General features: G+C 35.8%; 1 protein-coding gene across 1 annotated transcript in view; it reads left to right on the top strand.

Annotated features, from left to right (window-relative positions):
* Positions 1-24979, top strand: part of LOC112055611 (uncharacterized) — a 417240-nt gene that overhangs the window by 18762 nt on the left and 373499 nt on the right. The window contains exon 2 of the mRNA XM_052887456.1: positions 10470-10950. Within this exon, the coding sequence (XP_052743416.1) occupies positions 10540-10950 (411 nt within the window). The 5' untranslated portion in view covers positions 10470-10539. The remainder of the gene's footprint in view (positions 1-10469; positions 10951-24979) is intronic.

The following is a 24979-nucleotide window of genomic DNA, read 5'->3' as shown; positions in this document are numbered from 1 at the left end:
AAACAGTTTTCAGATCAAAGCGAAGCGTATTGAAACTAAGAAAAGTAGAAGGAGAAAATCTTAATAAGTCTTTGAATCCTAGGGCTAGTCCTAGGCAACATACCAGAGGCCAAAAACCACCAACCAGCCTAGAATGCCCGTCACGAGATAATTGTCTATATTTATCTTAAATACCGCTATATTACTAAAGAGATTTCGCCGCTGCTAGATATCTTATATTTCTCTCACACGATTTGTCGCACCGCTCTGCCGCCCGTACCCGTGGCCCGACCGAGACTGTATCTTATACGCTAAAATCTTAATAGACACCGGACCGAGTGCACAAAGCTCGTATAAATTTAAAGAAATGTGAAAAAGTTGCACCTCCATACACACTCGGACACACGCTTACTAAACTTTTACTGCGAATCTTATTTTAACTTTGGCTATAAAGTTTGCTTTTTAAATTTTTATATTTTATAATTGGATTTATTTCATTTGTTAAATAAAGGAAACGTATTTCGTTAATAATAATCGATGATCAAGTTTTTTTTAATTTAAATCGTTCATGTTGAGAGTTACAGTTTTGTGAAATGATTATTGGACTATTTATTGTACATAAAACATGCGAAAATATAAAAAGAAGGTGGTGAAATAGGGGTTCACCATGTAGGGAGAGACGTGATAGCCCAGTGGATATGACCTCTGCCTCCAATGCCGGAGGGTGTGGGTTCGAATCCGGTCCGGGGCATGCACCTCCAACTTTTCAGTTGTGTGCATTTTAAGAAATTAAATATCACGTGTCTTAAACGGTGAAGGAAAACATCGTGAGGACCTGAACGCCAGAGAATTTCTTTATTCTCTGCGTGTGTGAAGTCTGCCAATCCGCATTGGGCCAGCGTGGTGGACTATTGGCCTAACCCCTCTCATTCTGAAAGAAGACTCAAGCTGAGCAGTGAGCCGTATATGGGTTGATAACGACGAAATAGGGGTTGAAATTTTACATCGATTTCCACGCGGACGAAGTCGCAGGTAACCGATCATGAAAGGTAGTTAAAACAAATAAAATTGAATTAAATAGTTAATTTAGTGCACGCATCACAAATAAAACTGAATTAGTGAATTAAAATGATGCCCGGTACGTAATAGAATATCGACCGGCTAAACGGCCAGGCCACTTCGGCGCTAGCTGCAACACCCGGCAATAGCCCGCAATACCCGGCTAAGCCGCTAGCTCCTCGTTAACACGCCGGATTATATTCGGCTATACAAACGCCTAGCCGACTAGGATTATGGACTTTATTTACATTTCCGTGCGCGTTTAAGCCAATTGATTAATATAGACACCGCACAAGCTCGCCTTGGTTTTGCGGTGATATCACTTGTAATCCCTTAGGGATTTAGAAATCACAGGATGTATATAATGCTTATTGGTAGTGGCCAGTGTGTGTGGTTTTAGCTCACGAGGTCCTGGGTTTGAGTTATGGGTTGGACTAAGATGTATTGTGCTTTTCTTTCACTACGTCTATTTTCTGAAAAATATCTTGCTCGGAGTTTGTAGTTAGAGGTGTAACGAGTGGACGTGCTCTCCGAAGCAAGGCTATGTAAGCCTTGCTTCGGAGAGCACGTTAAGAGCGCGCAGCGCGTCGGTACGATATGGATAAAATTCGAAGCGCAAACGAGACGCCGAATTATGACTTTCACGTGAGTGAAAAACACGGAGCGATTGACGCTCGACGCAAATTTCATGACGTGAGCGCCAAAACCATTTTTACCTAATTGCAAGTAAATTAAACAACATAACGAAAAACAAAATGGCCATGTTCAAGATATATACCTAATTTTCTATACAAAACAAAAATTTTAGAAAATAAATTTGCTTTTCCTGAGATTGAAAGCAAAATGTGAGCAAAACATGTATTTTTCAAAAAAATAAACTATCGAGAAAAGTTTTACAAATTGTGTATTTTGTATAGTCATAACGAAGCTAACACATTGAAATATCATTTACCCAAATATCAGGCTCCTAACTTTTCCAGAATCTGAGATCCAGAACCATTTGTAACCACTAATTTCATATTGCACACTCTTAAGCTGTCGATCCCTGTCATCATCATTAACATCTGACAGGTTGTTCTGAAAGAATTTAACATTGTCACCCTAAACCCGCCAACCCGCATTGGAGAAGTTTGGTGGGACCAAGTTCAATATATGCATTTTTAACTATCTATGTAAAAATAAACAGAAATTAATAGTCAAATAAGAAATAAAACATATGTACACAACCGGATTTAGGTCATATTGAATCCCCCAAATATATTATGCTTTGAAATGTAAGACTAAATAAATAAATATATGTCTAAAAAAACAGATTTTACGTGAACGAAGTGTTTCCGACGTAACTTCGTTCGCGTAAAATCCGTTTTTTTATTTCGTGTAATATTCCGGGAAAAAAGTAGCCTATTTTCTGCTCCAAGTTGCACTTTACTTCTATCCCAAATTTCGTTCAAATCGGTTCGGTAGTTAAGTCGTAAAAAGTTAACAAACAGACAGACAGACTTACTTTCAAATTTATAATAGGTATTAGTGTAGATATAGCAAAAACAAAATACTCCATTCTCTCTGCCGAAGTATAATCTCTCTTCGGCAGTCGGGTAATAAGATAAATGCACCCAATATAATTAAAAGCGCGCGAAATGGTTCGGTTCCGCCGTCGGCGATGATCCAATATGCAGCTGGGGCCAGACAGTGGGAATGCGATTCATTTATACTCGCTAACTATTGCCCCTGACGTCGCCTGCACGCTTCACGCCATTTCTTACTAGCTGATACTCGCGTAGTTGACTCATATCGGACTCAGTATAAACAATATTATTTTCGTATAGTACATGGAATAAGGGACTGAAATATATCGATATTTATTAATAAAAGTTAAGGATTTCTTGTAAAACTTAATTTAAAAATAATGAATTTTTAAAATTTTCCAAACGTCACAAACGCTGTCGTCCATTTTGTGACGTCACAATGTTACTTGATGTACTAATTGTTAACTAATATTTTTGTCAAACGCTCCGTTTGTAAAGGATTTGTTAACGTGACGTCATGAAACAGTTGAAGTATAGACTTGACTAGTTTTGGCTCGTATGGTAAAAAAAAATATTTAAAAATTAATATTTTCATGTAATCACGTCTCCAAAAATTGATATTTTTTTTTCAATCTAGTAGAACGATAATGAACAATTTAAAACCATTTTAAAAAAGTGTCAACTAGCCTATTATACTTCTACTACCCCGTGAAAACACTTTTCTCCTTTTCCGGTATGAGACTCATTTACTATTCCAGACCATAATTTGCTTAAATTAATAAGCTCTTCTCTACTCTTGATATAATCTTTATCTTTGTGTTTTATTTCATTAAAATCCATCAATTCACGCACGCAAAGCACGCATCAAAACACGGCATTTTCATATTAGAAATTCATCTTATTTATTATAGACACAATGGACAGACAAACTATATTATTATAATATATTTTGTGATGCAGAGCGGCTCTGGCAGCCGTAGTTAATCCAGCGCGCGTTGATTCGGCGTTTGTTTACAATTTATGTGACGCAATAAAGAGTTTTGATTGAGTTGGCGTATAATCGCATTTGTTCGATTGATATGGGAGAAGCTTTGTTTGTTTTTTTTTTTAATTTGTATAAATGTTTTATTAAGTTTTAATTTTTTAAGCGATGAACATTTATGCTGATTTACTGCAAAATGGATTTCATTATAATTATTTATTTCGCAACCTTAATAAACGTCATCGCATAAATATAATTGAATATTCAGTATTCAACCGAAAAAATTGTGGCTAAAATTTATTTCATCGTCATCATTAACAACCCATGTCCGGCTCACTGTTGAACACGAGTCTCCTCTCAGAATAAAGTGGTTAGACTTATAGTCCTCCACGCTGGTCTAATGAGGATGGGTAGACATCACACATGTAGAGAATTAAGAAAATTATCAGCTGTGCAGGATTCCTCAGGTTTCCTCACGATGTTTTTCCTTCACCGTTTGAGACAAGTGATATTTTATTCCTTCAAATGCACACAACTGGACCGGATTCGAATTTACGCCCTCCGAATCGAAGGCAGAGGTATATCCACGAAGCTATCAAGACTCAAAATGAATGAAAAGAAAACAGTTTTCTTCTAACGAGTATGTTAGTTATCTGGGTTATTAATAGTTCGATGTACGACGTACAAAACAATAGGTCCACGTGTTGTGACGCGATATATTCGCAAATAAACAAACTAAGCAACATCGCTGCCACATGCACCATAATGAGACAGGTCGTAATCCGTCACTCGTGAAACGCATGCATAACATTTAGCTGAAAATTCGGCGGTTTGGCCGAGAGCGTGGCCGAATATTCGCTAATAGTAAAGTAGCTATGAATGGCATTTCTAGAGCTCGTGTACCCATATAAACTCGGCTCTTATAAATAAATATATCATAATCATATTGGCTGGTGGGAGGCTTCGGCTGTGGCTAGTTACCACTCTACGTATCCAAGACGTACCGAAAGCGATTTAGCGTTCCGGTACGATGTAGAAACCGAAAGGTGTGTGGATTTTCATCCTCCTCCTAACAAGTTAGCCCACTTCCATCTCAATCAGGTGAGATTGTAGTCAATGGTTAACTTTTATAGAATAAACAAGTTAAATAAAAGCTTAAAAAAACCTTATACAACATACAAGAGAATAAAGTTCTCCCACGCTGAGGTGGACTCAGTGTTAGACTCTATACTATCTACATAATATTATTAAACAAAGTAACCGCGTCTGTATGTCTGCTTGTTTGCGATAAACTCAAAAATTACTGCACAAATTTTTATGCAGTTTCAGAAAAAAAAATGAAACAGTAATTGTTCGATATGTTGAGATCTACTACCAAAACAAAGATACTACTTACGTACTTTTTTATATTGATCTACAAAAACTTCGCATTGGCGTTTAACTATAACTATCAATTCTATCTTCTAAAACATTGACCTAACTAAATAATAAAGTCAAAGTCAATCAAACTGACCACATTAATCAGTAAAACTGTAAAATACCGCCGCTACTCCTTGATAATGCTAATCATCTCTAATCTAACACTGCCCCTTGTTTCACTGTTTCCCAGTTAACCCTAATCTAGCACCAGGAGTATTGTGGAACGATAGTGCGCCTATATTATCATTCAATAACCCGCAGCCCGTGGCCAGGCCTTTGTGCCGGGTGATGAATAATGCACGTCGTAATGCGGTGTGATGTCCACCGCCCGACAGTTTGTCCGTCTGTCCCCAACAATTATCCCGTGAAACCTTAAACAGACAAACAGTCGTATTATATAACTTCTGTATATACGAAACTTGTACTAGAACTAGAAGCTACAGCTGGGCTATATATATATAGGTACCTACACTATTTTGGTCTTTATTATCAACTGATCAAAATCAATTGATATTGTGCTAGTTGACATATTATACTAAACTAGCGGACGCCGCGACGAACAATTTTTCCGGGATAAAAAGTACCTATGTGTTAATCCAGGCTATAATATATCTCAATACCAAATTTCAGCTAATTCTGTTTTGTAGTCGAGGCGTTAAAGAGTAACAAACATCCAAACATCCATACAAACTTTCGCGTTTATAATATTAGTAGGATTGAGATTCTATGTAAAAATGTCAGCCGGCTGGTGGATATCTTAGAGTAGGTAGATGACATTTTGTCAATTGATTTGTTGTTCACTTTAATAGGTTTATATTAAAGAGCAAAATAGAGAATAGGCTAGCTGGGCTATCCATTTTTAACCGACTTCCAAAAAGGAGTATTTTTATTTATTTAATACTATTCATTGCATTGATATATTTTTTTGGTCAAGTAAGCGGCACACACAAGACAGCAATCACGACTTGCAGCATATGGCAAAACTTACTTAGAAGGTGCCTAATACCTTATCACTGATATATCACTTAATAGTGATCTCTTCTAAGGCTCCCTTAACGACGGGAGATGAGGAACTTACCTCAATTTGAAGAAAATACCTACATTTTTATTCAATGAAACAAAATACCTACTTATCTATTGCTTAAAGTATGATTTGTTTATGCTTGATAAACTGTTAGTTTTGGAGATCACAGTGTATGGTTAAATTAGGATATTCGCATGCCTTATCAGCCGATAGACGTCTAATACTGGACATAGGTTTCTTTTTTACTCTGACATAGGCCTCTTGCATGGATCTCCAGACACAACGGTCTCGAGCCGCCAGCATCCAGAAACTCGTATCCTATCCAGCCGCTGGATATTCGCATAGTTTTCTAAAAAAATATTATGAATAGTACAGTAAAATTATTCACCAATGCCATTCACTAATACATAATATAGATTACTATATATTTAATGTTTAAAATTATCATACAACGTATCAAAATGGTCCAATTCGAGGGCCAAATATAACGACCCAGTTCCATCCCGAATCCAAAGCGGTCAATTACAGGGCCCTTCCGTTATAGGCGTAGAGACCAATCTAAACGAATATACAGTCTCTTCGCGTTTCTAATTGCAGTTAAAAAGGCCATTTCTATTTCATTAAGCTCTTTGGAAAACCAGTTTCGAAGATTATGACTTGATTTATTATGTCTTGGTGTCGTGAACTTCAGATAATGCGTAGTAGCGTTGGCTGTAAGAAATTTTTGAATGATTAATTTCGTTTCACCTTTTAGACGGGTTGCAATAAAAAATAGGTAGTATATTTCATTAATAAATAAATAAAAAAAATAAAAAAATAAAAATAAAAAAGCCATTTATTTCTTACAGAAGTACTAGTTTACAAGGTTTGGTTAAGTTGAGTTTAGTTTAATTGTGTTAGTATCAAAAAGTAGATGATTATTATTTAATAGTTAGTGCTTTTAAGTATTTTTTTTTTTTAAATATTATATTGCAACTATTCTGTAGGAACCCCTCTGCGGGTAAAGGCCCCCTCCAAATTGTGCCAGTTTTCTCTGGATTGCGCTATTTGTATCCAGTTTGGACCCGTTGCGCGTTTTATTTCATCCTCCCATCTGTTGCAAGGTCTCCCTCTCTTTCTTTTGCCCACTGGCCCCCTCCACTCTGTCACTCTTTTTGTCCATCTATGATCTTGCAGACGAGCTATGTGTCCTGCCCACTTCCATTTTAATGCTAGAGCTTGAGCTAGGCCGTCTGTTGCTTTTGTGAGGTTGCGTATTTTAGTATGTCTTATTTTATTTATTCTTTTTATGTTTAGCATGCTCCGCTCCATTCCTCGTTGGCATGTTATAATTTTATTTATGATGTTTTTGTTAAACTTCCATGTCTGACAAGCATAGGTTAGGCATGGTATAAGGCAAGAATTCATGACCTTAGTCTTCAGCTTGGTTGGCATGTTGCTCTTAAATATTTCTTTAAAGCTCCAGTACTTATTCCATGTTAACTGGGCCCTGCGCTCCACCTCCTGGTAGCTGTTTAGTTTGTCGAAGCTTATTTGCTTGCCTAGGTAGATGTATTTTTCGGTATACTGGAGAAGCTCGTTATCGACATATATTTGTACCTTGGTGCTGTTGGTCATTACCATAGTTTTAGTGAGGTTAATTTCTAGCCCGGCGAGCTTGCTAGCTTTATTTAGTGACTCTACCATGCGTTGTAGTTCATTTCCGTTCTCTGATATTAGCACCAAGTCGTCGGCGAAACGTAGGTGACTTAGATAATTCGTTTTTACTTTTATACCGCAATCATTCCAGTCAAGCTTGCTTATTATAGACTCTAATGTGGCTATAAACAGTATAGGAGAGAGCGGGTCCCCCTGTCTTACGCCTCTCTTTACAGGGAACCAAGGACCTGCCGTTTCTAGTTTAACTCTGCTTTTACTCTTCCTGTATATACTTTTGATTACTTTTATATATTCGTTTTCCACATTCTGTGTTGCTAGAGTTTCCCAGATATAACTGTGTGACACGGAGTCGAATGCTTTTTTGTAATCGATATATGCTAAGTACAGTGGTCTATTTCTCTCTTGATATTTCTCTATGAGAAGTTCGAGTGTGTGGATATGGTCGATGGTAGAGAAGCCTTTTCTAAATCCTGCTTGTTCCACTGGTTGTCTTGTTTCTAATGTAGAGCTAATTTTTTTGGTCAGGATTGTAGAAAATAGCTTATATACGCTTGGCAGCAGACTTATAGGTCTATAGTTCCCAATATCCTTCGGGTCGCCTTTTTTGTATAATAGAGTTATGTTGGATTCAGACCATTGAGTGGGTGTCTCGCCAGATTTGAAGATAGAGTTAAATAAATTAGTAAATGGTTTAGCTAATATTGGACCAGCTATCTTTAAAGTCTCGTTTGTTAGGTTGTCTGAGCCTGGGCTTTTGTCTAGCTTCAATTTGTTCAGTGCCGCAATGACGTCATTTTCTTCAATTTGTGGTATTTTTAGTATGTTTTCACCGCTGTTATTATTTAAGCTCTCATGGCTAGTATATTCTGGCTCTTTTGTACTGTAAAGATTCCTATAGAACTCTGTCGCTATGCTAATGATGTCGCAGCGGTTGTTTTTGGTGGTTTCGCCCTTTTTTAGCTTTTCGATCCAGGTTTTATTTGGTTTCAGCTCTTTGAATGCCTTTTTTGTGCTTCCAGTTTGGCGTAAATGTTTTTCTATAGTTTTATATCTGTAGTTGGCGTAATCTTTTTTTATATATCTGTTGACAAGCTTGTAGAGCGCCGAAATTTCGTTTCTTGTTGCTCTAGTTTTATTTGAACTTTTTTGCAGGTCCTGTCTTCTTTTAAAAAGTGTTAGCGTATGCTCTGAAAATATTTTGTGGACTTTCTTTGGGGTTTGTGTTGCTCGGGAGTTTTGCAGGCTAGAGGTGATTATTTTGATTAAGTTATCGTAATGTTTCTGGACTGGGATAGTAGACTCAGTAAATGTTTTATCGTTCGATATGTAGAAGTTTAAGTATTCTTTGAAAATGGTGATTTCCTCTTCGCTTGTTATTGTAGTATGTTGGCAGTTAGTATACTTTGTTCTACTTATTTTGAAATGTGTATCATATGATATTGTAGCTCTTACTGGCTTGTGATCCGAAGGATAATTATTTAAATAGACGAGGTCGATTTGACAGGACAAAATCGATTTCATTTTTGGTGACTCCATCCGGTGATAGCCAAGTCCATTTATTTTTTGGTTTTTTTTGAAGAATGTGTTCAAAATTGACAGTTTGTTTTCAGTGGCGAAGTCGATTAATCTTTGTCCTCTCTCGTTTCTGATTCCATATCCGTGTGCTTTCGTTATTAAATGTTCTTCAGTTTTTGGTATCCCAATTTTAGCATTTAGGTCGCCCATCAGTATGAAGTCTTTATGCGCCAGTTCTATTGCCCTATTCACTGTCACATAAAAGTTATCAATTTCGTCATCGCTGGCTTGTGCAGTAGGGGCATAGACTTGGATGATGGATAAGCTGGTGCTCTCGAATTTTAGATTCAATATGGCTACTCTTTCAGAAAGGCCGAGGTAACTTTCTAGATTATTTTTAAGATGGTATTTAACTATAAAACCTATGCCATATTTTCCAGGTGTGTGACCAGTGTAACAGAAAATAAAGTTTTCATACTCTTCGATTTTATTTCCAAGGCGTCTTGTTTCAGCCAATCCTATTATGTCGCATTTAATTTCTTTGAGAGCTTCATTTAGCTCTATCAAACGCTCATATGATGAGAGTGTTTTAGCGTTGTATGTCAAAATGTATAGCGATTTTTCTGGGGTTGTTTCATTTTTTAAAGGGTTCTTTGGAGGGTTTTGGTCATGATCTTCCACGGTGACCAGCCGGCTTGGAAGATAAGTATGGTGTTCTGTATATTTCATTATAATATATTATTTTATTATATTAAATTTTAACTGACTTCCAAAATGGGTTAGACAGGAAAATAATTTTTAACTCACAAGCTCTAAACTAGTTCATTAATTTTGCTAATCTCTGCTGAGAGATGTTGCCTCTTTAACGGTTGCGAAATCGTTCTTTTCAGTTGTTTTTAAAATTTCCTGAGGACTGAGTACATAGAACTTGTTGTTTGATAGAATTTGAAGTCAGATATGCTTGGCTATTAACTAATTTGGTCTTTATTAACAACATATTGATATAAACATCAAATCAACTGAGAATTGTCACCTACCTACTGTATGATATCCACGAAGAGTTGTCAGTAGACACCGGATGACATAGAATCTCAATTTCGTATAGGTCACAGTAACATACGTCAAATTTAGTGAATTAGCCTTTTGGTAGACGTTGTCGTTGGGATTCGTCAGTTTCAAAATAATAATAGTGTTAGTACTTATCCGGATTATTTCTTAACGCAATTATTATATTCCAGGTTATGTTTGTTTATCTTTTTAAATATTTTGACACCTAAATTTAAGAAACCTTAACTTTTACTTGCAGATGACTGGGACCGGAGGCTAGGGTCCAAAGGACTCGCGTGACCCTCTAATGGTTTAATCCATTTGCCGCAATGGAGAGAAGGGACGAGCTCCACCGCTGCAGCATAGCCAAGCAGACCATCCTAACCACACACCCGAGCGGTCTGCAGACCAGGGTATCAGTGGAACTTGCTAATTTCGACGCGCTATGTGTGCATTCAGAGTGTAAAACCAAGAAACCCCTATGGGAGAGCCCATTTATGAATAGAAGAGGAGTTTTGGGTGGAGTTTCAGCAAACGTTACTCCCATTCTTGGGAGGCGGAGTGATGTGGTGAATGAGGGGAGGTTGTCCCAGCAATGTACTCCAGTGATGCGGCGCAGGGAGGTGGACAGTCCTGGTGGTTCTCCCCTGCTTGCCAGGCGGGAGCTGGAGGATGAGGAGGGGTGTGACGTGGACAACAGTGTCATCAGTGGCTGGTTGAAGTTCCGGGACAACAAACGGGTAAGTGCTCTGTTCATAAGAAAATGTTCAAGGAGTTTTCAATTGCCTAAATGGGGTCCAAGGATGATGTTATTAGGACTCATATCTTCTTACCGACTTTAGTCAATCTAGTTTGACATAGTCATAATTAAGTTTATAGGCCAAATCTTAATAAGAATATTTTGCAATCAGAATGTATGAGAAACTAGCGGACGCCCGTGACTTCGTTCGCGTGGAATTCAGTTTTTTGACAAATCCCGCGGGAACCATGAATTTTTGTGGGATGAAAACTAGCCTATGTGTTAATCCGGAGTAAAATCTATTTTAAATCCAAATTTCAGCCAAATCGCTTCAGTAGCCCCAGAGCAAAGAAGGAACAAACATACACACTTACATACAAACTTTCGCCGTTATAATATTAGTGTTATTATACGTAAACACATACAATAAACTCTTAAGTAGTCTAGGAGCTATAATTAAGCATTAACAAATACACCTGTAATCATTAATCGATTTTGCGATGTAAGAACATTAAAGTCCTTTATGAAAGCCGTGCTTGCAATCCAGAGAGCCTAGCTCAAGTAACGCTGGCTTTCATTGCTCAAGTAAGAGTGACCAGAGTACGTTGGTCGTCGGGGAAGCACAGAGGTATGAAAGCATCGTAAGGGTTTCACGAGAGGGCGCATCTAGGCTAAGGGCTTTCCACCTTACTCTTTGAAGAACGTGTCTATCAGATCATGGCTATCTATCAGGATTATTTAATAGTTCGAAGTAAGCACAATAGATAGGGCATTTACCTTTATGGTATTTATGATGGCAGTTCAAACACAGTTTCATATAATTATTTAAAAATTTCATGTTAAAAGTTGCTTTTACATAAAACATAATGGTGCTTTCCTGAATTTGGTGAGATTAGGTTTATTTAAGAACCAGGACCCCCCCCCCCCCCTTTCGTGAGGGTTATAGTTTTTTGGTACGTAAGTGTGTATGGGTGAGTTCCACATAGTGGATTGATAACTGATTGTCAGACGAAAAGTAGAGCAAAGCACACTGTAAACACCGTTTAAATACAGGACTAGCTTCCACTAACATATTTGTCAAGTAGAACAAGGCATCACTGTAAAACTAGTGTAAGACAGGCCTAGCCTCTAGCTGGCAGTCTTAACTTTCAGAGTATCCATTACTCTCAAGAGGAAGGTATTTTCGTTATTTATGTTAAGTTACTTAATTATTATCAAGGTAAGGAAACGTAACACTAAAAAGCAATAACCTTTAAACTTTATCGCGATGCTTGGAAGTCTGTACAAATTAATCCCGTCGTTTCCCATCAATGGATAGCAAGACTCTTTGACGACTCGCAAGACTTTGCAAGAATCCTTGACTTTTTCTCGCAAAAAGTCCGATCGCTCTCAATAACTGCAAACATCCACCTTTAAGTTTTCATTGTCAGCTGAGCTATAAAATCGCGTTCGGGACTCGTCACATTCAATGGTAGAAAGACATTGGTGCTATATTAAAATGTTTTCTAAACCTATTTAATGATTTTTGCCTCTCATTTATTTATTAGTCCCTTAACTTTTAATTATTAACAATGTTGATATAAAAATAAAGTACAAAACACTATTAAAAAATAAAAAAAAATCAACCCTCCCGCTGCGGGACATTTGAGTGCCCAAGCAACCGGCGGTCAGGGCTCCAGAGTGAGGAACCTCCTCACAATACGCGCCGTCTCAAGAATCACTGCCTTCTGTATCCGACTCTTGGTCCAACAGTTAAGTGAAAGCTTCTTAAGGTGTTGGTCTAAGGGGTTGGTTTCGCTAAATTATTTAAATTTTATTTATTCGTTTGAAAAAAAGTCACTCCCGACGGATGGCAGGTGTCCCTATTAATTATTATTTAATCATTATTATTTTAATCTCGTAACGGTGGAATTTTTCGGCATAGAAATAGCCTATGTATAAATTCAGAAGAAAATCTAGTATCATTCCAAGTTTCAACTAGCATAACCCTTAGTTAAGTAGTTGTAAAGGAGTAAAACATACTTAAACATTTAAAATCAAATATAAGCATTTATAATCTATGGTAATAATGGTATGAATTTTATACAAATTTAATCAACTTTACACATACTTTTACGCGTTTCCGCAATAGTGTCTTGACAGATAGATATACAGACAGATGGACAATAATATCAGCATTCAGCATCATATTAGCCAATGGACGTAAACTGCAGGACATGGGCCTTTTATGGGAAGTTCCAAACATCACGATCCTGAGTCGCCTGCAACTAGCGAATAACATACGATCCTATATATGCAAGTTATTAAATTGCTGTTAGGTTTTACTGCTAAACTAGCTACATCATTTGAAACAATATATTTAATGATATCAGTAGTTATAAAGAAAAAAAAACAACGTAGTATTTTTTGTTGGCATCCTGCTTGTATGTGAATCTTCTCCAGGCGGTGGCAAATTGGCTGTCCATTTGATAGAGCGCGCAGTTAATAGGAGCTCGATACAGATGGTAGGGGGGGTTAAGAGGGGGGTTGCTACCCTCAGCGACACCACCTCTGATCTTTAATCCGTCGCGACGCTGTTTTATTGTTATAAACAAGGCGGGATTATTGGTTTTCAATCCAATGTAGTTGAGTAAAATTGCCGTTTTAAAGTTTTTTTACTGTTCATGGAGGTACAATTTGGTTTTATTCAGATCGTGTACTTGCAGGTCTACAGAAGCTCGCAGCATCTTTACCAGGCGGTTTGGAGGAGCGCAAAAATCGAGTTGAGTCTTGAATCGAATGTCGAAAGGACGTTCTAAAAAACTGATTTTTAGGGCGCCTCTTATTGAAAAAACATGCAGCAGGTTGTTGCTTATAACGTAACATTCAGAATTACAAGACAACTTTCTGGAGGCTTATTTGCATAAGACTTAAAGATTGTCTCGCAAGAACCATTGCAAGAACTAAGATCTCTAAAAACTGCTTCTAATTTGGCATAGCATGTGCAACAACTTGCTTCGTTATGCAAGTTGTTACTCGACCTCAAGATATATGTAAAAGGCGCGATTTGTGCAATTTTCATTTTCAGATTCAGAATCTGTTGCAATTTGTATTAATGGAATCAAACAAAAATTAAACTAATATATTGTGAGTTAACATTTGTAAGGTGCGTTCTAACTTTTCTCAAGCACGTGGTTTTAAAATCGCGTTCCTTTTTAAAAGTATGTTTCGTACTTAATAATTTCTTCACGTAAACGGATAAGTAACTCTACAATTTCCTTAACAATTCATTTCAAAGGCGAACGTTCAGAAGAAGTCTAATTACGGTATAAAAAAGCCGCTAAAAAGATCATAACATTCCTTAAAACAGAACATTCAAAAAATTTATGACGTCATTATTTTGCGGAGGCAGCGGCGTTTTTACCTGCGCCCAGAATAATTCATCCCGAATATTAGTAAAAGGTCATTAACTCCGCTCCATACAAACGGATTATTTCAATAATTCAAAAGCAAGAAAGCGAATAATTTATCCGGTATAAAAGATTGCCGCAAAACACGAGAAAAGGCGTTTTTCTGTGCGTGAAATCTGTAACAGCTACAGAGATCGCCTTTCTTCTGAGTCTCCTGTGTCTTTTCGGTCGATATTGGTCTTTTTACCAGTGAAAAAGTATGGATAAAAATATAAAATAAAAAAGTTAAAACTACATAATATACTTACGAGATAGACTTCACTTTTTCACAAGAACCTTTGTAACCCTAGTGACTTAATAATATATTTTCATTTAACAATTATGTTTTTTGTGAACCTCTGAGGGACCGTTTATGTCTTACACTCGCAGAACAAACATGAACAAGATAGAAAATTTCCATTATTTTGAAAAGGCGAGATTAATAAAATACAAACAAAGCCTTATATAGATTTCATTGTCGGTAGCTAAACATGTAGAAATTTAATTACAGAAAGAGTATAACGTTAATAGTTTTAAAAGCGCTAGATATAATGAAATACAATTAGGTAAGAAAAATGAATCAGAAAAACATTGAGTGCATGTTTTCAGAGACAAGAAATAATGACAATATTCATACAAAAGAAAATGAATTACAAGAACAACACTCGGCCAGACAACAAACAAAAAGAACATACAAACAAGTAGATTGTCCCACCCGACAGACGAACGTAGTGTAATTACAAAAAAGAACGCCAGAAAAGCTTGGTGTCGCAAAGGTATTGTGTAAATTTAATGAATATCTTTTTTCGATTGGCCTAGACTAAACGGAAAAATAATTTGGGAGAAGCCTTTGCCTGTAAACAGAATAGGTTAAATAATAAGACTAAAATTGTTTAAGTATGTTTGTTTCTTCTTTGCGCCGTTGAATATAATACAGAACCGATTTGGCTGAAGTTTGGAATGGAGATAGATTTTTTTTTGTTTTTTTTTATTCTTTACAGGTTAGCCCTTGATAACAAACTCACGTGATGGTAAGTGATGATGCAATCTAAGTTGGAAGCGGGCTAACTTGTTAGGAGGAGGATGAAAAATAACCCATTGTAACTATGTACTGTAAATATTAACTGTAAATGATTAACATCTCTTCTTTATTCATAAATCCCACAGGATTTATGAAAAAATGAATTACACGCGTAAGCATGGGCGTGCTCTAGTGAATAAATAAAAATAATAATTAAATCCAGGTAGGGCCTTGGTTATGTCCCCTTTTTATTGAATTAACTTCAGAAATCGCTGGCGCCCGTGTCTTTAGCAGCGGTACATTTCGTTTGAGCGACGTATTTTTACGTCTTCCTCCGAAATGTTCCGCTCGGCGGAATTGAAGGAATTTCTCATTGAACAGCGCGATACAAAGATGTTCCTATTTGGCGATTTTAACCAACGGGAATGCTCTGCAGACGCTGCTACGGTTTTAATATCTAGGTACTATTTCGTTTCAATCGGCCTCATATCTTTTCAAAACGACTTTTGCAAGGATCAATTTTAACGGTACTTTTACAAAAAGTTTGTGTTTTTTTTTCAAAAGCTTTTGTTAGTTTGAATCTGTTTTCTTTCATTCAATTCTTCGTCCAAAAAATGCGTTTTTATATAAATACTATCTCGATTAGTAGCATATTCAAGGATGCCATTTTTCTATGGTTCAAAAGATATAATCCAATCAAATCCCTTGGTTATAACTCTATTTTATTAGTTTAAGCTTTATGATTAGATACTTTGAAATTGAATTGAACAAAATATATGCCCCATGCTTGTTAAGACATATCATCATCATCATCATTATCATCATCATCATCATCATCATCATCATCATCATCATCATCATCATCATCATCATCATCATCATCATCAACAGCATCATTATACTAGCCGATGGATGTAAATCGCTAAACATAGACCGTTCGTAGCCCTTCCAAACATCGAGGGCCTGAACTGCTGCAGCTCGCAACTAATTGTTGATGACGTGAGTCTACCTAGTGTAGTAGGTAGTAAAAGCTTATAACAGTAACATGTCAACAAGGTTTTACCCATAAGAAGTTTCAATCTATTGTAGAGTTGAATAAGTTAGGATGTAGTATTCCCAATGGGTTCTATAAGTTTCCTGTACCTATGCTAATATTGCTCAGTCGTGATGAAGGACCATAGCATTTGGGATCGCTTTGTTGGCTCCGTGCGTGTTTAAAACTATAACACGACTACATTCCGGACTTCAACATTAATTCAGAGTTACAACAGTACTGCTGAACTAGTACGATGCCATTCACAATTCGAAAACTTTGGCGATAGTCGTTTCAATTTGTATAAGTTACTCGTATAACAAATTTGTCTGCACTTTTTGTCTATTTGTAGTGATTATAATATATGCAGATCTGAAGACAATTAATACTCTTGAAATAAACAATTTTAAAACAAGTATTTTTCAGTTGCCTATTAAATCATTTAATCACATACAATGGTACTTAAGTGTCAAACACACCATCTGTGTGTGTAAGCCCTGGGAGTGGCATACATTTAAACATTGTAGTTTAAATATATTCTATTTCTTCCTGAGACAAAATAGACCTTTTAAAAGTGTCAGATAAGTGGTCGAATAAGGCTATCAACTGTGTAAAAGTTGACGGTCAACGAAATACGCCATCGAAACGATAAAACTCGTACTAGTGTCTCTGTACGAAAGCAGTCCTTGGCCGTCTCCATAGAATACCGTAAGGAAACTGTAAGCGGTCCCCGAAGAGCGCACGAATATTGTGCCGTTCCTCATGAAACATTTATGAGTGTGACAAACGGAACGGAGCGTATCGCAACCTACGTGAAATATGTTAGTAGAGGTGAAAACGTATTAGAAAAATAAATGATTTTGACGTTGCAAAACTTTCTGCAGCTTATATTAGGAACCTTTTTGAAGTAAAGTCCTTTTCAGTGCATATCTCGTAGTACAAGATCCGGCATAAGAAATATATACCCTCATCTGTTATTTATTTTGGATAAGAAATAAATGATAGTAAATATTTACATTGACACATTGCACAGAGGTAGTTAAATTGCAACCGGTCAGTATTAAATGTTTTTTTTTAATTATTATTATTATTATTTTTATTTAAACAGGACACCAACAGGTTACAATAAAATCTTATAATAAAATATAAAGAAATATATAAATTACGGCAAATTTAAAAAATCGTACGTTGTAGTTCTTACACCCAAAAGAATTGAAAAAGTAAAGTTTGCCCGCTTTCAAACTGCAACTGTGGGATTGCCAGATATGAAAAGAATATTTTCAACAAGTATTTGAGCTGTGGTTTTTTTAATTTTATATTTTATAAAAAAAATTATATTTTAGTTAAGTTACTGGATTTAACATTTAAACCAAATTTCATATTTTCTTGTTAGATTTTGAGTTATTAAGTAACCAAAAATGGCCTCAACTGGTTCGTGATAAGATACCTTATTGTTTTCGTGTCAGCCGTTCTCTCTAATTTGGCTGATGCTCTCCGCACGTCATAATATGAGAATCTTGTATGTACTCGTATTTTAGTTAAATAGTTAACTACTTAAGTGTCACTTAAGTGGATATCAGCGCATTACAGCGGAGTGTTGTCAGCTTACTCAACGTCGACTTGAGTGCGCGCCGATATGTCACCGCCGCCATTTTGGATCTAGCGATTTACCGCCCTCTGCTGCTCACGTATCGCCTCATTGGTTTCAATAAAAGTTCCGTGCATAGATAATTTAAGCGCTAACAAATATTGGAATTTGTCAAATTAAAATTGTTTCCTTGCATTAATTATTTTTTTCTATAGATGCTTAGTTTTTATCTTTGTAGTTATGTGTCCGAATAGCTTTGTGTTTATAGAGATAATTCATATATTAATTTCATATTTAACTTTATTGATAGGTACACCGACAATGGCAATGGGAAAAACTCATAATACACAGAAAAATCTTAGTGCTAGTGTTAGACAAAGCCATTTATACAGATATATACTATATTAATAAAACAATGAGAACTTTTGTAGTTAAGAATTCACTTATTTATTTTAAAATATGTACAGTAGATCCAGATATTACCCTATACAATACCACAAACTTTACCTGTTTACAATATTAAGTACAGATACTAGTGGTCTTTCAAATTTCCATTCATAGTATTAACCGTTGAGCTGCTGAGCCTTCAATAACTGAGCATTACTGAGAACGTCTTCACTAAATTATAATTTCGCATATTAAATTACAATTTGAACGAGACAATTCGTTTAAACCGCCCGCCTTCTAATTACGATCCGACTACAAAACATGACGATAGCAACTTGAAATGATTCATTTACCAACCCGTATAAATCACTGTTTCTACCCACTCCTACCTTACTATAGTCAAAGAGCTAGTAGATATTTTTACAAGACGTTTGATTTATAACAATTAAAATTATTTATAACTTTAAAAGCACTGCAGATAATTTAACCTATTTGTAATGGTTTGCAATAAATACATAATTGTATTCGTAATAAATAAAGTTCAACTACAAATATAATAAAATTACTTACAAAGTTAAAAATTTACAGGGAGGTAGTTTATAGACAGTTGACTTTCACTAAGAATGGTTTTTGCGAGAGGGTCGGATTAAGGAGGTCATAGGGCGGACCAGGTCGCGGGCGTCTGCTTGTATAATATAGAAGACTAGCGGACGCCCGCGACTTCGTCCGCGTGGAATTTAGTTTTTCACAAATCTCTCGGGATCCATGGGGTTTTCCGGGATAAAAAGTAGTCTATGTGTTAATACATGCTATAATATACTTCAATACCAAATTTCAGCTAATTCGGTTCAGGAGTCGAGGCGTGAAAGAGTAACAAACATCCATACAAACATTCGCGTTTATAATATTAGTTGGATTAAATAAAGTAGGATCATGTTGGAAAAAATCAAGGTTAATTTGGATGGAGGCTTATAAATGTTGTGTGAAAATTCCCCAATCGCCGTGATTAATTTTATTTCACCTGAGAAGCGGAGATTCGCGCTAGAATCGATGTAATTTTTATGTAACGTGCGAATCGCTTGAGGATAAAATTGAATAAAGTTGCTTTGTTTAGTTACTAAAGCTTTTATAAAACTGTAACTGTTATTGATTATTATTAAATAAAACCTCATTTCTATTTAAAAAAAATAGCAATAAATTTCATTTTTATTTTTCATTTCATAAAAAAAAAATCGGATAATATTTTTGATTTTCTGTTCAAGTAGCCTCAGAGTGTGAATCTAATTAATGCTGAAGTCTTTAACGGGATTGCTCTTTTAAATATTTACGAGTAGCTATAATTAAGTCGTCGAAATGTAAAATCAAATCTTTAGATAAATAAAAGTCACCAGCTCCTGAACTATTATTTTCACCTATTTCTAATTAATTTCACAGCATATTCAACCTTACCGCGAATGAAATAAAAGCGTAAATTGATAACGATGCTGGGAATAACAATGTCGCCGAGAGATACGTCTTAACAAATGAATTATTTATTCAGTGAACGAATTAACATATCAAGAGTGTACAAGAATTGTGTGAAATTTGGAATTGTGGGAAATGGAGCGGAAGGTCCGTGAGGGGGGGAGGAATATAGGACCTCCGGGTTAGTGATTTATGCAATGAAATTATATTTATTTGCTCAAATATAATTGGAAAATATAACGTTTATATGTGTTCGTTGCTTTTTAGGATATCTGATTCTACTCATAATTACTAAAATGCTCTTTGCTTCAATAGCTCAACGGTAAAGGGGTTGGACTCATCATCGAGAGGTGGTGGTTCGATCCCCGCCTGATATATGATTGTCGTACACACTCCTAATATAGTATTTCCTGTCTAGTTGGAGGGGAATGTGACTATTGGTCTTATTTAAAAGATATGACAAATATTCTTTAAAAAAAGAGTACATGCCGTAGAGATGCCTGCTCGATGGCCGGCAAGGAATTTGTAGTGCCTCTGCCCCTGTAAACAAGTGGCACATCGAACAGGACAGTGTTACAAAATTTTTACAATAAGATTCTTGAGGTAGAGGAAATTTTGTAATAAAACTTGTGAAACTCGATCTTTATTGATAATATATTTTATTTAATGTTTAAAGTAGGGTTCCGCTAAATGCGATCGCATCATTGCTGGAAAGCGGATTGCTCCAGCAATGATATTTTTTCGTGTATTAAATATTGATTTAAAAAATTGAAAATAAAAATATATAATCTTGCCACTTGACTGAATAAGTCCCATTTACTTATTTGATCGGTTCAGCCGTAAAAAGGTAACAGACAGACAGATTTACAGTTATTTTAGGTAGGTACATGCTTTTTGTATTTTGTGTTATATTGAAAATTGTCGGAAATAGACAACTTTGACCACTGAAGGGGCAGTCTCAGCAATGGTCATCAAACACCGCTGGTAACTGCAGTGAGCGTATTTTCGGCGGGTCCTGCTAATCCGGCACTCTCAGGTCGCGGTTTGGCCAAATTGAAATTTGCTGTTGTGTGTCGCACCCCGCACATGGGCTGGTTCACAATGCATTAAACATATTGCTACAAATCTGTTATATATCTATCTACATTCTACATTATGTATGATATCCTAGTACATTATCTGCCTGGTTGTGCAGTGATTGGCTTTGGAAAATATTGCGGTCCTGGGATTTTCCACTGATTTTTTCCATTGTATATCTACTGCCTCGATGGCGCAGTGTTTAGCCTATGTTGCCTTAAATCACGAGGTCTTAAGCTCGAATCCTGCAACGGGTCATGGAATAACTACTGAGCTTTTTTTTCTTTTAAGATATTTTTAGTAAGAATTCTCAGCCCGGAGTTTTATTTTAACTGTTGGAAAAAAGGAAGGTGTTTTACCCTTGTGCCTCGAGAGCATGTTATATCTTCTTTCCTGATCCTTATCATTAACATCTGATAATTAACATTATCTCCCTAATCCCACCAACCATTGGAGCAGAATAGCGGGTCTATGCTGCATATCCCCTTTCTTATAAAAAGAGAGGCTTGGCCCAAGTGGGTCTTTAAAATAGGCTGATAATGATAATGAGGTCTTAAAGTATTTTCAGAACTATTACCTCCAACCCCCATTTTTAATCTCTGGGTTGTATCTAGATCTCTGGATCTACTAAACCGATTATGAGGTTATTAGTCATATTTGAGAATAGAGAGCCACGTTATTTGTGAGTGTCATTGGCTACGATTTATCTCCATATTCCCACTGGAACGGGAACTACAACTTGAAAACATGGTCGTCTTTTGGCAGGATAAAGAAAGAAATTTTATACTCATCGACCTTGAGATATTGTACCTCCTAAAACAATAAGTGTCAGTAAACCCTTCAGGAACTGTGGCGTTACAAAGTCGAATAAAAGGATATCCCGCCCGGCCTATGAATATTTAAATTTCATTTCCAATACCGAAATGGATCCCATCTGTCGATGTGGGCTCGCGGGCATTTGCATCATTTATTCGCTGCATCAATCAAGCAGGCAAACATTTATAAATAAAGCTAATTACTCGCCCCGGCCGCGCTCGCAAATAAGGGACTTGCAATATGGCGGGTGGGTTAGGCCAACCGCACACATGCCGCAGGGGACATGATAAGAAAAAATAATATTCAAAAAATAAATAAATATATAAAAAAGTCTAAAGGAGATGGTCCAAAATTGTATGGAACCCATGATCATTCATTGTACCCTGGCGGAAAGATATTTTTTTAAACTATTTTTGATTGTACAAATCTACGAATTTACTTTAATTCTTTCGAAATAATATTTACTATCTTTCAAGAAATGCAACATTAAAAAGGGTAATAATGGCGGATAGATGACGTTTTTAATGCATTAATCGATTTGACGTTTGCTATCAATTGTCATGTCTCACTATATCCCATAAACGGTTTAATTTCGGAAAACTTACCGTACTAGGGTTGTTATCTGGAAAAAAATTAAGTTTTTGTATATTATTGTACAATTTTATATTATTGGAGAATATAACTTGCTCATTTTAAACCGACTTCCAAAAAAGAGGAGGTCCTGTGTTAAAGTGACATGTAAAACATCCATATTTTTTAACAATTTATTAAAGAAAGGGAATTTATGTGTTGAAGATGGTTTAATGGTTTCCGTTTAATGGATGATTTTTATAGAAAATATATATCGCTTCTACAATTCTCAAAACTGACTGAAACAAACTAACAGTTCAAGTTGTAACTATCAACCAAATATAAAGCAATATTTTATAAATGTTGAGGTAACAATTGCCTATACAAACAATTGTCGGTTCTTATAAAATAAAATATAGGTACCCCAACAATGACTGTCTTGTTTAGTCGTCAATGACGCCGAGCTTAAGGAATAGGATTCCTTTCAAGGCCTACGTTTCGTTGTAAAAGTTTAATAAATAACTAATATCGTCAGTAAGTTTGCTACCGTTTGTGCGCGGCCAGGCTTACAGGCCCTACCGTCCCGCGCCACGTGGCGTAGGTTAGCCTAAATAAGCTTGGGGTTATTTTAACCTTTATTAAAACAACTCTTGTTTACAGCTGCTCGCTTGGGCACATCTCAAAATTCAGGTCGTTTCGCTCAAAATATAGGTAAGGACAAGTTTTAAAATATTACAAACTAGCTGACGTCAGTGACTTTATCCATGGAAAATATAGTGTACGTTTTAATCCCTATTTAACACACTTATTATATTTTAATGAATTGTTTTTTTTCGCACTCCTAGTAAAAAGTAGATTGTAACAAACGACGCTAAAAAACAATTATCAGTCAGGTTCTATTAAGCTCTTCGCCAAGGCTCGGGCCTAAAAATGGTCATGCTTGTTTAAAAATAACAATGAACAATCTATAGTAATATCTGAATAACTATTTTTGGAATAAATTGTTACTCGTTACACTAGTAAAGGCTCGGATAAAATGATACGACCGCATTATCATATGAAAAACGGCCGGTCGCAGTACATTATGGTGACTTTCAGACAGATAAAAGGAGTCTTATGTTTTAAAGAAGTTTTCAAGGCTGAGCTGTGAAATTTTCTAATACCGTGTTCCGTTTGGAAAATATATAAAGAAATAGTTTTTAATTGTTCAGTAATACAATTCGAATACAAATAAAATTTCGTGCTGGATCGATGTTTTATATCTCTTTTCCTATTAGGATTGAAGCCTTGCTGTGTAGAGGGCAATTATATGAATTAGGTTTATAATTAGTGAAGATGATACAATATTGTATGAATGCGAAATTTTAGAATGGTAGTTGGAGCGATGTTTACAACACGCAAAAACTATTGATAGTTATTTTGTAAATCTTTAACTGAATTTAGTCACAAACTTGTACAACAATTAATTTTAATTGTAATTCTCGAAATCACAGGGCGTAGTTATTAATAGTTAATTTTAATCAATTAGTAAGTAACAAAATAATTTAAATATTTACCTGGTTTTATTTTACCTACTGTTATAAACGAATTTGTGTTTTTACCATTGTTTGTTTTTTATAATCTTCCGAGATAAGCGAAAAGGATTTATATACACATGTGATACCGTAAATAAGTAAATAATCCTTGAATTTTTTAATAAAAACCACGTCCGACCCGCGCCATTGTCCAATGCGCAGGTCATTACAATATTTCCACGTCACGGCGAATCCATTCTAAATTACCCTTTATGTGGACCAGATAAAGGTCACATTACACGGGATGGAAGACAATGGTCGCCCGCAGGGTTGGCTAGCGCTGGTGAAACTAGAGACCTAATTACAGAGAAAGAAAATGTTTTTGAAAAGTAAAAACGGATAAAAACTTATGTCATTTTCGATTCAACGTTTGATAACTGGCTTTTCTGGAAAGCTTCCCAGGTTGAAATAACAATTTATTTTTAAACTATACAACCGAAACCATTGGGAAATAGCAAAATTGTACTCTGATTCAAGTGTGGAATCAAATCAAACATTATCTGTTGTAAACCAAGGTATCGCTGCAGCTGCTTACTTAATATAATATAAACTGCTTGCTTATATAATATAAATAAAGATCACAGACACACAAATTTTTTATACAATCTTTATGAAGAAAATATATTTTGAAGAGTAACTGAAACAGTGAGATTGAGATTAGTAAATTTTATTATCAATTTACAAGTTTAATTCAATGAGTGCTGTTAAATAGATAATTATTTTAAAATAAATTATTTCAAATATAATTAATAAATATTTCGCTAACAATTTAGTCAATGTTGGTTGACAACCCTGTGCCTCAACACGGCTCAAACAATATGGAGTGACCGCGCTTTGTGTTCACGCCCTAATGAAGTTTTTGTGCGCCGAAATTATGCGTCCCACATGAGGAACACATATCTTTGCCTTGCGCAGATTAAAACCGTGCTGTATTGTTATACTCGGCCACTTTGTGACATATTTGTCTTTTTATGTCGTTGGTAAAATAGAAAATAGGTGTACTATTTTTTGTAGTCGTGCAAGTTTGGAGCCATCGTAACTATCGTTTTGAGTAAAAGAATTTACTTATTAC

Source organism: Bicyclus anynana, chromosome 19, assembly GCF_947172395.1.
Source record: "Bicyclus anynana chromosome 19, ilBicAnyn1.1, whole genome shotgun sequence".
Classification (NCBI taxonomy): Eukaryota; Metazoa; Arthropoda; class Insecta; order Lepidoptera; family Nymphalidae; genus Bicyclus; species Bicyclus anynana.
Note: the sequence above shows the minus strand (reverse complement) of the source record. Positions and strands in the feature narration are given on the sequence as shown.